A 14,744-nucleotide genomic window follows, 5' to 3' on the forward strand; every position below is an offset into this window, starting at 1 on the left:
ACGAAAAACGACATTGTGTTTTACTGTCATTCGGCTCACGAATATGTCATGATCTACTTTCCTGTTTAATGACATAAAGCTCTACGAAGATGATGCCAAGGGATGCGTTACGACTGTTAAAGGATAAAACATAACTTCCATGTTGAAGGTATAATATTTCGAAACGTAGTAATTTTTTGATAGTTTTCGTGTGGGCCAGTATGAAGGAACCAGAACGATATTTCGGGAATTTTACATGTGGAGGAGGGTTTGACCCTCGTGTTCCCTCTCCCAAATGCACTACTGAAGGTAGTTCCGGAGAACTTGAACCTCGGTTGACTACACTGTAAACTTCTTCACACCTTTAAAGGTGTGCGCCATGCACATTAAACCTGGTTGCCTAACATTGTACCTCCAGGTTGATATTTTACAAAATTCAAAAAGCATTACAAAAGATGAGGTGTCAGTTCAAATCTTGCTCTCATTATGTCTTGGATATAGTAGATACGTGCTAATGCACATATGCATCGCTAGCGATAATCGAGCACGTGCAAGTGTCTACAATACTGTTCAACAATGTTCAGACCTGAATGACTGAATTTTTGGAGGACAGACAGCATGCGCGTAAAGAAAATTAGTGCTAAACCGTACTCCATTATGATGTTACCAAAATTACACCAAAAAAGGCGTGCGCCATGCACATTATTACACCTTTAAAGGTGTGAAAGCGTTTACAGTGTACGCCACTGGTGTGAACCGACCTTAGTGTGTTTTAATACCGGGTGCTGTCAACGTAAGATGTCAAATCATAAGGTTATTTCTTTCGTCAGCGTTTCCGGGCGTCTTTATCCGAACAAGTACAAAATTAATAACGACTAACAAAGTTCCAAACAGCTCGGATGTTTGTTTGACGAAGCGATGTTGGTGTATGGGTTAAAATTTAAGAAAATGTCATGTGTTGTCCGGTAGTGGTTGTACGCAAATCAAAGTTCGTAGCGTCGACTACGAACTTTGGGATAATGAGAGCGACAATAGGCGTTGCAATGGACGAGTGATTATAACCTATTCGTACATTACAAAGTCAGTCATGCAAACCCATTATACAGGAAATAACAGTAAAGCGGCTGTAAAGTAAAATGCAACTATTAACTACCACCCACCAGGCAGAACTTTGCGTTGTAATGACGCACACAAGTCATCCCATCCCAATCCTTCGTACGTTTCATAAACGAATTTCAAAGACTGAGAATCGCGCGATCGCACAGTCCACAGACATCCGTCAAGGGAAAGACACGTTGATATGCTGTGGCACAATGTAACCGTATTTCTTGATTCGAGGGGCCTTTGCTCCTGTTACACGAGAAGTCTTCGACGACCGTTGACACCAACTGCCATTCGAAACTCGCGTAGAGCCAGCGAGGGTCTACCGGGTCAGCCTCTGTCAAGCACCATTGGATTCAATGCCCTTTTAGAACTCGACGCACTACGCGCCTATCACTCTTAAAAATGAACTTCACCACATAGCACGCTCCTAGCCAACCATCATCTCAAATGATATCGTTATCTGCCCTGATTTGTTGAAAACAGGGGGCGTACGCCTTTTTTGTGACACTTATGCTGTTCATAATTGTCACAAAAAAGGCGTACACCCCCCGTTTTCAACAAATCAGGCCAGATAACGATATCATTTGAGATGATGGTTGGCTAGGAGCGTGCTATGTGGTGAAGTTCATTTTTAAGAGTGTACGCTTCCTGGCGCTACGCATGTTTTGCGCGGCTGGTGGTTTCAAGGGTCGTCGAAGACTGTCCGCGTAATAGAGGCATAAGACAAGAAACACTATTATAAAGGAAACTAATAATTTTTCATTCTTCCAGTCACGTGACGTCGATCGTAGCAAGAAGGAGGATGTCAAGGAGGCCAACAAATATTTCTTCATCGAAGCCGCCATCGCTATCTTTATCTCTGTATTTATCAACGTATTCGTTATCGGAGTCTTTGCACAAGGCCTGTATGACAAAACCAACGAAGATGCGGTGAGTACATTCAGTTAGTTGTGACAGATATAACGTGTCATCCAAGCTCCGTTGTCGCCCGCGTTCAGTTGCTGGTCCACCATAGTCTAGTCCACGACCTACTAGATTATAACGACCATATCACAATCAGAAAACCCTATGAGGAGCCTGTCCGCACGATCCGCCAGGGGCGCTACTGATCGGCACAACACGATTGGACGATGGAAATTTGAATTCTGAACGCGCAGAAGCGTGTGTACGACTACCGTAGCAGACGACAGCGATAGCCTCTATGAAAACGCGTAGAATGATGATGATAATCAACCTCAGAATGAACCATCTGTGGAACGTCCACCGCTTGTACAGAAATACTAAGGTAAGCTGGAGTACAAAGTATTGTAGAAGTTGAGGAAGGCAATAACTGGGACGATCAGAAGCGCCACCGCTACCTTCCAAAAATGCGGCGCATAGAAGGGGTGCGCCTGACATGGTCGTTATAATCTAGTAGGTCGTGGTCTAGTCACCTTGTCTCGTGTCATTCCCAACAGTTCCCCCTTCCCTTGTCCTTTCTTAGGGACGATCGCATCCATTTCAGTCGATTTCGAAACTATAGACGACTTGCGCCACTACGTCGTTGATGACGTAACGCCTCCGCGTAAAGCATGCTGCCGCGCACTATCAGCTTTGTCAGCCTATTAGCAGGCTTGGTTTTACCCAGGGTTGGTTACCGAAAATGTTATTGTTTCGGGTTCCGGTTCCGGTAACTGAAAAACTCGGCTTTCGTTTCCGTGTTTGTTGCCGTTTCTGGACGATTTTCCGTAGCGGTTTCCGTTTCCGAGGTAATCCCCCCCCCCCCCCCGGTACTGGTTTCTGTTTCTCATCCAGAACTCGTACTGTCTGCACTCTTAGAAATGAACTTCGCGACATAGCACGCTCCACTATTGGCTTCGGTGGGCGTTATAGAACGCTGGTAATTAACTGCGTTTAGCGGGCCAAACGCATTGGACGTTTTCTCAGCGTCAAAACGTCGCGCGTACGCCATGGCCTTGCTCACTCGGCGAAGAAACGCCAGCGGGGCGACCACCCGAAACGCATGGGACGCGTACGGAGCGAGTGACGCGCGCCACTGTTGCTATATTCGTCGACCACAAATATATGTTAGAACGCGCCGATGCTCTTCTTTCCTGTGGTTCCTGCGTTCCTTCATTCTAGATACCATTAAAATGTTCACGTAAATTTAGTGTGATGGATTATATCCCAAAAATTTATGCGAGCTGCTCATACGCACCCTTGTCTGCCGCACGATGGCCATGGTTCTGTCTACTTCTCGGAAAACGCGCCCAGACGCGCGCGAATATCTGTAGTCGACAGATTCCAGCGTACGCCCTCCGGGCGCGTTGAAAAACTCGTTTTTAGAGGTCACGCACGCCGAGCGCGCGCGCGTCCTGAAAACGTCGGAAAAACGCTCCATGCGTTTGGCCCTTTACCGTTCGGTTTCGGCGTCGCCGTTTCAAAAGGCGCGCCATTTCTGTGTGTGATACGACATCACACCTCCATGCCAGCCACCAAACGTGCGCCCTTTCGAAGCAGAGGGGTGGGGGGTGGGGGAGGTAGCCGGTTTCGGCGAAGGGGGGTGGACTGCAAGGCGATTTCGCAGGAGAATGACGCGCGTCGAAGTCGCAGCGGAGCCAAATAGCCGGTTGTGGCCGGATGCGAAGACGCGAAGGCGGCAGCTTCCGTTCGTGCGTGCAGAACAGGTTGCCAACAGCGGAGAGCCAGCGAGTTTTTACATATTTCGGAATGTTGCGTCAACTAAATGCGACGAAACTTTTGCAGAGTCGTTCTCATTCGAGGACTTTATGAGATGCATGAAACGGCAGCAGTGTTATTCGGACTGTGCAGAACACCATGAAAAATTGTTTATTTGACACGTACACTCTTTTCGCATTAAAAAATTCGCCGGGCCGATTGTTGGCCGATGCCAAACATAGTGGTCCTCCTACCCCGAGCGCAGGTCCACAGAACACAACATCTATAGTAAAAATGTGTGTGTGTGTATGCAAAGAAAGGTAGGAAAGTATGTGAAGAAAGTAAGTGTGGGGGTCCCGTTAGTTGAGTGAGCTCGCCTGGTAAGTCTTTGGAGAACAGATGCCAGCGTAGCGTTATTGGTCAGCGTACGCAGCCGTATAAGACGTAAGAACGTGCTCTGCACGTGTCGGCACAGTTCCCTTAGAAGTCGGCCCAGGTCGCACATTCCCCCAGGGCGTCAGTCGTGACGTTGCCCACATACGTGAGGCCGACAACGGCAAGCCCTATCACCACCACCACTACCACCACCACCAACGTGCTCTGTATCCCCGATTGTGCCACACGGCAAGCAATTAGAATAGCTACAACGACGAAAAATAGGAAATGAGGAGAACGAAAAATGAAACAAATATGCTAATCCAATCATTTACCTCCACCGTGCTGGACGGTCCTTGTCCACTGCTTGTTCCCACTGTGGCCAGGACGAAACAACTGAACACTTCTTGCTAACCTGCTCTCAGCTCGGCCAATTACGCTGCAGGTATATCTGGACACCCTTACGCTTGTTAGGAGCCCCACTCTCATTGGCGTCAGTGTTGTCTCTCGGAGCATCACACACTGCGCTCTGTCATAGGGCTGTGGTAGCGGGTCTTGCATCCTACATCGCGCTCTCCAACCGCTTCTAGTCACTTCCTTCCTACACTCATACACTCTCACGTACACACACATTCATACAGCCATCCTTTTGGCCCTGTATAGTCGCCATACGCATATTCCTACATACGTGCATATCCAGTTCCTGCATTAGTCATCACATGTCATATATGTCATAAGTTACTTGGATCCGACTTGGCCTTAGTCCCCATCATTACTGCACAGACATAAACAAACATCTCACGCCCCTTTTGTCCTGGCCAATCTCCCTTAGTGGCTCACGGCCATTATCTTATTGGTAGAAGAAGAAGAAGAATCATTGCCTTTCACAGTTCAATTTGGATTCCTTTTTTTCTTCTTTCTAGAGGGCAATGTGCAGCGGGACCAAGTACTATGATGTTTTCGCAGTGAGTACTCCCTCTCTAAGTACGATCGTCGCCAACACAGAGGGCTCAAGGAGACCTACCTTTCATGGCCGTATTCTTGAACGATCCTCAACTCCAGTGAGAGCAGGAAACAAGTGATCCTTCACTTGAGGAATCATTGGGGTTCAGGCAAGGTGCTACTTTTCGAGAAAAGCGCTGTTTATTTCACCTGCTCCGGGGGCGTTCCAAGTCAATATTGATTTTTAAAGCACAAGACCGGCCTCGTGAAACAGTTCGAGTGGAGGGTCGTTTAAGAATGCGGCCTTTAGTCGATGAAGGTGTGTTCTACTTTTTCATTCCATTCACCCGCATACGTTGCAAGGCGGAAGAAGCGGAGGAAAAATGATTTATTTAGCTCTACAACTACATCAGTCCAATGTTGAAAATGAGTGATATAGAGTAATAAATGTATTAAATAGGGTACTAAACAGTGATGGCCAATAACTACTTCTACAGTAGTTTAACTATAACTACTAACTACTTTCTGATTGAGTAGTTTAACTAGTAGTTCAACTACTTTTCAGGGGAGTAGTTAAAACTACTTTTTTAACTACTGCAATGTAGTTTAACTACATCTATAACTACTTAACGTTGTCCACCAACACCAATCCCTTGTAGTGTTCTTGGACACCTAAATGTGAGTCACAAGCAATAATAAACTTTTGCTCAAGCCATTGCTACGATCGTCAAATACAAAGCTAGCGGCGGGATTGTTTTGGGCAGAATTATTTCACAGCAAATGAGGCTTCACTAGACAAGCATTAAAAGTGAAGAGTTAGTGCACATGCACGACACAATTGCTCTGCACCTCCGTTCTCATCAAACAAGTAGCTCAAGGTAAAAGTCGGAAGCACAATCGTGCCGTAAAGCTTGCGGCACAATCGGAAGTAGTTGGCGCCTTCAGTAACCTAACTACTGTAGTTAACTACTTAAAATAGTAGTTTAACTAGTAGTTGCCACTACATTTCTGCAAGTAGTTGATAACTACTTTTTAACTACAATCAGGTAGTTTAACTAGTAGTTTAACTACATCTAGTTAACTACTGGCCATCACTGGTACTAAATGGGTATAGTGTCAGAATAAAACATTCTTATAGATCCTTATGAACTTGGCGTACTACAGTAAGCTAAGTTGCCATATAACAGTTACTGTTCCGTGAGCCTACGAGAAATGCATTTGATGTATATACGATAACGTGAAGCAATGTTTACGTTTTAGAACAATACCGACCCCGTTGACGTTGACATCTACAAAGGCGTAAGTGTGCCAGATGGGAACACCTATTGTGCTTTTCGTTTATCTCCTTCGCCTAGCATTTACACATGACTCATTCGTTGCTTAGGGCGTGTTCCTGGGTTGTGCTTTCGGCATGATTCCCCTGTATATATGGGCCATCGGAATCTTGGCAGCTGGACAGAGCTCAACAATGACGGGAACGTACGCGGGACAGTTCATCATGGAGGTACGTGTCACGTTTGCAGAATATGATTCTGGAATATGACGTGCATATACAACTCGCATAAGAGTTAACTTTAACGCCATTCCGGTCTGCGCATCCTGGTGGTGCTTAGTAGAAATAACGGTGGCGGGTGTTTGGTCATTTGTTTACAGTTATGTGAGGGGCAACCCTCGTTACGAAGGTGTTGGTCTTTGCTAGGCTCTTTTCCCGCTTCGCAGGCTGTTCATGTTAACTTTGATGCGAGCCGTACGGAATTCGCAGTCGTTCATCTCTTGTTCGTCGAGACGTGCGGAGTGTCCGCACGTTTCCGGCGGAGGGACAAAAAGAGCTTCAAATCTGCCGGTTCTTATTCTGCTTTTTTTTTTTTTTTTTTACCATTTCGTCGTGCTCTATCGACTGTAGATCTTTCCAAGAAAAAAAAAATAGAAGGACAACGTCATGGTACCATGTTATCATAGATCTGGTATCTTATCTTGCGGCACTAAATAGTTCGTTACTTAAACTGATGAAGACAACGCCTCAGTATTTTGCTCATGGCTACTGCGCCTGGAATGTACGATCATATACGCAGCGTATCCCAGCTAACTGCGAAAATATTTTTAAAAATATGTATATCAGTTTGTCCAAGACGAAATCGTATGCTTTATGCTGAAGGGCACTGCTTTGGAGGGCGACAGCAAACCCCTAAGGCAATGTTCTAGATAGTTCTTAATACTTAAATTTTGAATTATAAAGCTATAAATTTGTCCCAATGAGAACGTCTGTTCCCTTCGGTCGCCTGATATCGTAGCCGTTTTCAGAACAAAAATTCGTTCGGTAGATCGTCCGCAAAATATCGTGAAGGAACACCAATTGTTTTATTCTGTTCATTGCGCATCTGCAAAGAGACGTCAGGCGTATCTTCGCGTACAGGCGTATCTTCGTGATATTTCTGCCGTCACGTCAAGCCCTGGACGATATAAGGAACTGCTCGTCATCTTCCAGGGACGAAAAATAAAGCAATCCAGTTTCCGCGCAGTTCTGACGTCCGAGTGAGCATAAGCACGACAAATCAGGATCTCACGCGACTGAGCCACTGTCACCAGCTGTTCCTACCATAAGCAACGCGCACCGTCGCCGGCCGCACAACTATACAATGCACAAGTCACTGAAGAAGTAAACCAGTGGGATTTCACAAATGATAACAGCACTGACTTCTCTCTGCTTGTTTCTGTGAGTGTCCTTGTGCACTTCAGCTCTCCTCGTTCTCTGTGTTGTCCTCCTGTTCCTCAGACTCAAGGATATATTACCTTCTTTCTCTTCCTTTCTCACGAGATTGGTTATGTCCACTAACTATACCTTCAACCATCCACCACTTCCTACATGTAGACGCTGCCAGGTCTGAGAGTGAATTCTAAGGGGACGAAGTCGGCAGCGGGTCTGTGTTAGCGCGAAAGGATTAGTACGATAAAAGATGAAAGTCACTGAAAAGGTTAGCCAGCTGTAGGGATCGAACCCACATCTTCTGGATTGCCGGTCCAGGGCTCTACCAATTGAGCTAAGCTAACACGCCTCTCCAGCGACTTTCGGGGTGCGTCATCTGAAGGGACGACAAACCAGCCACTCACTCTCACTCACCCTCCTTTCACTCTTACATTTTTGCTCACTCATACGCACATTTATACGACGGAAATCGACGCAAGCGGCACCTGTTGAACAAGACATAAACTATATGTTGTTCCAGCCTCAGAACATCAGTTTATCTCTAGTACGATAAGTCCTACAGAAGGCAACAGCTGCTCAATGAGGTCCATCCACACGGGAGTGTCCCTCACGATGACACGGGCAGGTCCCCCAAACTCACCTCGGAAAAGCGTGCAACCAAGAAGGCCGCCACTAGATACCCCACTGTTGCCGTTCCGGATCACTTCAGCGCGCTAAGTTTAGCGGCAAATTGTTTTTGTTGTTTCTGCGAATGAATCTAGTCTTTATATGTCCAAATAAAACGCGTATAACAACTTTCTGTGTCGTGTTTCACTTTTGGTCCCGTTTTTAAACGTGTTGAGCGATCGGAAGGATCTAGTGCACGGCTGCGTGCATCACATAGCGTACCTGTCGTACCAGGCGCCGCCGGCGCAGTCGTCCATTTCTCCTTCGGTGACTTGACCTGGCTTGGATTGTGCTTCAACTGGATCTTTAGCGCGCTACAATCGAACGCAAGCCAACGTCTGGTAACAATGGGGTATCTAAGGGCGGCCTCCGGCATTGCACGCATCGGGATAGGAACAAATACATGGGAAAATGGCGACCTTGGGGGACCTGGACACGGGTAAAGGCCACCGGAAGACTCATTATGTCGCGTCAATACGGCGGTGCATGAGCCCAGGTTTATTGTCGCTGTATGTGGCCCTAATCTCTCTTTGTTCAAAGAAATGCAAGAGAAGCCGCCATGTCACGCGTGCTTCGGCTGAGACAAGGTCGGCCCTTGCAGGCACCGAGGCAACTTTAAAAAAATCGCTGCGCGCCTTACACGGAAAAACACATCTGAGAAAATTTGTGTTATGATTATTGGGACATTGGACTACTGTTCTGAGCCGGTTTCGTTGTCACAGCCTGTTCAGAAATTTCAGGGCGGCTCAACAAAGTTACCGGTTTTTGCTTGAACGCGCAATTTTTTAAAGAAAAAACCGTGCGATATTCGAGCTTCAAACTTTTTCAGCGCATTACTTGGGCAGGTCTGAATTTGTAAAAAAAAAATTGTTGTTGGAAGTTTCATTAATAGTTCGTCCGGAAAAACATCGCAGAGTTAGTGGATTTAGAGGATATTTCACCGAACGCTCCCATGCGAATGATCCGCGGCGGACGGGTGTGGATCGGTGCAGAGCTTGTACCAGGCTTTGTGAAGACAGTCCCGTTTGAATTTTTTACCAATGTGAAGCCGCGCTCGCCCAGTGCGCTCTCGAGCGCGGCCTGGTTTACCGCTTCGTGCGGGAGTTCAAAGCCCCCTAGCGGCCTGATTCAACGCGCTTACGGGAAAAAAAATACTTTGTGTGGTTCATGTTCCCATCAATGGCAACATTATAATTTTTTTTTTCTGCTAAATCCGCGATGGCCGAGCCACGCGACTGGGATGATTGAGCTGGAATGAGCTCAATGAATGAGCTGGAAGCTCCTCTTTCATCCCCTCGTATTGAGCGCGAAGGAAAGACGAGTCGGAAAGAAAGAGATGCGCAAAGAATTAAAAAAAAAAGTGTTCCTTCACGAATTTTTTTGCGAACGATCTTTCGAACAGATTTTTGTTCTGAGAACGGCTTTGGTATTTGGTGACCGAAGAGATCAGATGTTCTCGTTGGAACAACTTCGTAGCTTTAGTAATTAAAAAGTTAACTATTGAAAGTTAATTAGGACATTGCCTTAGGAGTCTGCTAATGCCCTCCTAGGGAGTGCCCTTCAGCATATGCTATATTGCAATTGATTTCATCTCGGAAAAAGTGATATATGTATATTTTTTTTAAAATATGGTCACATTTAGCGGGGACACCCTGTATATTGTACTTTTTTTTTTTGCGTGTCCTTCCAGGGCTTCCTGAACCTCCAGATCAGTCGCTGGTTGCGGGTGTTGATCACTCGGTCGTTAGCGATCATGCCAACAGTCATGTTGGCGGCCTTTGGTAACATCAGTGAGCTATCCACAATGAACGACTTGATGAATGTGCTCATGAGTCTGCAGCTGCCTTTTGCACTGATTCCTATGTTGACGTTCACAGCTTCTAAGAGAGTCATGGGGGATTTCAAGAATGGCATGTGAGTGAATTTTCCCCTTTCTTTTATGCGGACTTTATCTGCTGAACTCGTCGACGGCTCTGGCATGTTTTATTTACTGCCAGCTCCCATTGGAGCTATAGTAGAACTGTAGAAAAGGAAATACGAAATGCTGAGAAAGTGGGAAAGTATGAAAATACCGAATTAAAAATGCTTAACAAGCAACACAATCATACTTAACCACTGACACGTACACACCCTCACTTCTTGCTTGTCGTTTTTCTTATATCACAATGTATGGCCAACACGTCCACCCCACTCCACTATACGTATACTCCACAGCAGGTTGACTGCACCTTTCCCCTGCCTCCCCCTCCCCCCCCCCATCACGTCTACACTCTTAGCAATGAACTTCACCGCATAGCTCGCTCCTGGCCAACCATAATCTCGAATGATATCGTTATCTGCCCTGATTTGTTGAAAATGGGGGGCGTACGCCTTTTTTGTGACACTTATGCTGTTCATAATTGTCACAAAAAAGGCGTACGCCCCCCCTTTTCAACAAATCGGGTCAGATAACGATATCATTCCAGGTGATGGTTGGCTAGGAGCCTGCTATGCGGTGAAGTTCATTTTTAAGAGTGTAGGGTGGATTCTAGGGTGGGTTCTGGGCCATAGTTCTGTTGACACTTGCCCGGTTTTCATTCGCTGAAGCAAGTCGGCAAGATTGATCAAGACTTGGTGGGATGACATCGTTTTATTTCTAAGGGATGGCAACCGTGTAACACACACGTTGGAGATTTTCCAGCAGTATGGGAAGCTGTCACGTGCTCATAGATATAGTTCATGTTTGATCATGTTATGCACATTTCGTAAACGAGTGAAATAAATATTCTATTCAGCATGTTTCAAATGGTAGTTAATAGAAAATGTGCATGCCGTATTTACTCGCATAATTATCGCATTCGCATAATTGACGCACTCCCAACTAGGGCGCCCAAACGTTGGTACATTTTCCAGCTTCGTTCCCCAATTGTTAGCGCTCTCGCTCTCTCTTTTTCACATGGTGTTTTCGCAAAAGTTGGTATACAGGGTGTATGCTATAAAAGGTCAGTGACATTTTCGCGCGTGAAACTATATCTATTTGAGAGACGGACTTGTGCTGCCATACAGTGAATCACTTATGCCAGAGAAACCTACGAAAAAATTGTGGTTACCATTCACTGCGTAATAAAATAAACACGGCCACGGAAACTTTCGTCTTCATGTGTTTCCTATACGCAATACCGATGGATGGAAGTGAAAGTTTGCATGGTCATATTTATTTTGTTACACAGTGCTAGGTAACCACAATCGTTTCGTAGGTTCCTCTAGCATAAAATATTCACTTTGAGGCAGAGGAAGTCTTTTCGTGATAGAGGTATAGCATCAAGGAGGTATCACTTCTTGCACGAAAATGTGACTGACCTTTTATAGCATACACCCTGTACATCTTCAAATTCTGATGCCTTGCTTACCACTGCCGCTACGCTTCTTCGACGTAGGTTTAACAAGATATTCATGGGTCTGGTGTCCCTGAGCGTCGTCATCATTAACCTGTACTTCGTGACTGACTACTTGGAAACGAACTTGTCAAGCCATTGGGCCGTTGCGCTTGGCATTACAATCTTCGCTCTCCTCTACTTGGCTTTCAATTGTTACTTGGTAAGATTTCCTTTCGAATCACCAACACCTGTACCGTTTCTTGGCATGCCGTTATAGAGAGCGAGCATGCACGCAGAACCACGTCTTTTCACCAGAATCGCCCTTCATGTATACACCAGGAATAACGTGAGAATTCTCCTCGAATGGCGTCAGATACAGAGAGTAGTAATGACGCTGACGCTGATGATGACACTGACGCTGCTGCTGTTGCTGACGGCTATAATGACGATAGAGAAAAGAAGACACTGGAACCGTGTAGTGTCACTAAATAAGCTTCGCTTCAGAGTATCGACACCGAGGTCCAAGGGCGAGCAGGACCGTCATCTTGTTTCCGCACCACACGGTACCATAACCAGTTGAGGATCAAAGACGGCTAACGTAATGCCCCTGCACTCTTAGAAATGAACTTCACCACATAGCACTCTCCTAGCCAACCATCATCCCGAATGACAACGTTCTCGCCCCTGATTTGCTGAAAACGGGAGGAGGAGCCTATTTTGTGCGCATTATGCACGGCACAAAATAGGCTCCTCCTCCCGTTTTCAACAAATCAGGGGCGAGAACGTTGTCATTCGGGATGATGGTTGGCTAGGAGAGTGCTATGTGGTGAAGTTCATTTTTAAGAGTGTGTGGGATAAAGAAGCGTGTATGATTGTTATGTATAATTAATGTATTGTCCACCAGAGCGTCCAGAAGATGTCAAGGTGAGCTCAACTGCTGCCTGTAACGAAAGGCACATTTCACCCGCGCACGATGGGGCTGTTGCAGTGAAGTTTGCACAACGCCATTTTGGGCCCAAACGGCCACAGATACAAACAGTAGGGAGTTTCATCAGTGGGCTTTGCAGGGTGTTTCTAACGGTATGGTGCCAAGGAAAGCTACAAAGCCTGTATTAAATCCACAGAAAAAGCGGTGCTTCTTGAAAGGAGCGAATAACTCGAGACCGTGTATGTGAAAGTGCCGCGTCGTCTGCTAAACTACACTCTTAGAAATGAACTTCACCACATAGCACGCTCCTAGCCAACCATCACCCCGAATGACAACGTTCTCGACCCTGATTTGTTGAAAACGGGAGGAGGAGCCTATTTTGTGCTCATTATGCACGGCACAAAATAGGCTCCTCCTCCCGTTTTCAACAAATCTGGGGCGAGAACGTTGTCATTCGGGGTGATGGTTGGCTAGGAGCGTGCTATGTGGTGAAGTTCATTTTTAAGAGTGTACGGAGTGTTGCATACTTTGGGGCGCTGACGTTGCTGCTCACTCGCGCCACCTGGCCCAGAGAAACAGTCCCATAGATGGCATCGTGCGCGTGGGTAGCGTGGCGCGGAAACACGATGGCGCATGCTCTCCCTCTTAGACCTCAGTGTCGATACACTGAAGCGTAGCTTATTTAGTGACTGTAGAACCGTGAAGTAGTGCGGAGCTGGAACAAAGTCGGGCGGGCTAACCTACACAGAAACTCGGTTGAATATGGTATACACTGTCAAAATAGATTTGTGAGGGAGTGGTACCGAAATAGCTTGCCGTTGTTGACCACTGTTGGCCACACACGAATGGGCTTCGTGGAAGGGGAAAGATGAGAGTTGAATGGTGAGGTGTAAGGCAGGATGAACGGTACTGATGAGACCACCACCACCACCACCACCACTGATGAGACGGAAGTGCACTGTGGGTTCTTTGCACGAGGCCCGTTTCTTGGAAGAAACGCAAAAGGCTGCGAAGTTGTCAAAATGTGACTTCACTGCATAGCACGCCCTTATCGAAGCTACAATCAGAATTATGCCGGACTCTTTCTTGCTTCGGAGTAAAGCGGAGAAAGCTGCTTCACCTTGTGCATCGGTGGTTTTAGTCCATAATGCGCGTGCACGCATGTGCCACGCCGTGGAGCAGTCCCGGTTAAAAACAAAAAGGCACGTTGCAAAGCGGACTGGCGTCGCTGTCCTAAAGACGTGAAGATAAACTTGTCAGTGGAACATTCGCGAGAACTGTTGTGGCCTTCAATTCAGTGAATTGGTATTGAAACATGTAGCAGCGTGCACCATGCGGGGCATATACGGGATAATACACTCTTAAAAATGAGGTGGTGGTGGTGGTGATAGGGCTTGCCGTTGTCGGCCTCACGTATGTAGGCAACGTCACGACTGACGGGGAATGTGCGTCCTGGGCCGACCTCAAAGGGAACTGTGTCGACATATGTCTGAAGCGTCTTAAAAATGATGGTGGTGGTGGTGATGGTGAAAGGGCTTGTAGTTGTCGGCCTCACGTATGTGGGCGACGTCATGACTGACGCCCTGAGGGAATGTGCGTCCTGGGCCGACTTCTAAGGGAACTGTGCCGGTCTTAAAAATGAACTTCACCGCATGGCACGCTCCTAGCCAACCATGATCTCGAATGATATCGCTATCTTCCCTGATTTGCTGAAAACGGGAAGCCTACGCCTTTTTTTGTGACAATTATGAACAGCATAAGTGTCACAAAAAAGGCATACGCCTCCCGTTTTCAACAAATCAGGCCAGATAACGATAACATTCGAGATGACGGTTGGCAAAGAGCGTGCTATGCAGTGCACTCTAAAAACAGAACTTCCCCGCATAGCACGCTGTGCGCCATCCATTGCCACGAATGATAGGGTTATCGCTTCTGATTCGAAGAGAGAGGCGGGCGTACGCCTTTTTGTGGCAATTTGGATATATGAAATTGCCACAAAAAGGCGTATGCCCCACTCTCTCTCTTCGAATGA

At 46.5% G+C, this 14,744-nt stretch overlaps 1 protein-coding gene across 1 annotated transcript in view; it reads left to right on the forward strand.

Moving 5' to 3' along the window:
* LOC135366534 (natural resistance-associated macrophage protein 2-like) overlaps nucleotides 1-14,744 on the forward strand; it is a 47,037-nt gene that overhangs the window by 23,237 nt on the left and 9,056 nt on the right. The window contains exons 8-13 of the mRNA XM_064599265.1: nucleotides 1,855-2,013; nucleotides 5,040-5,081; nucleotides 6,319-6,357; nucleotides 6,443-6,562; nucleotides 10,119-10,342; nucleotides 11,845-12,004. Coding sequence (XP_064455335.1) covers nucleotides 1,855-2,013; nucleotides 5,040-5,081; nucleotides 6,319-6,357; nucleotides 6,443-6,562; nucleotides 10,119-10,342; nucleotides 11,845-12,004 — 744 coding nt within the window. The remainder of the gene's footprint in view (nucleotides 1-1,854; nucleotides 2,014-5,039; nucleotides 5,082-6,318; nucleotides 6,358-6,442; nucleotides 6,563-10,118; nucleotides 10,343-11,844; nucleotides 12,005-14,744) is intronic.

The sequence above is a fragment of the Ornithodoros turicata genome, chromosome 8 (genome assembly GCF_037126465.1).
Source record: "Ornithodoros turicata isolate Travis chromosome 8, ASM3712646v1, whole genome shotgun sequence".
NCBI lineage: Eukaryota > Metazoa > Arthropoda > Arachnida > Ixodida > Argasidae > Ornithodoros > Ornithodoros turicata.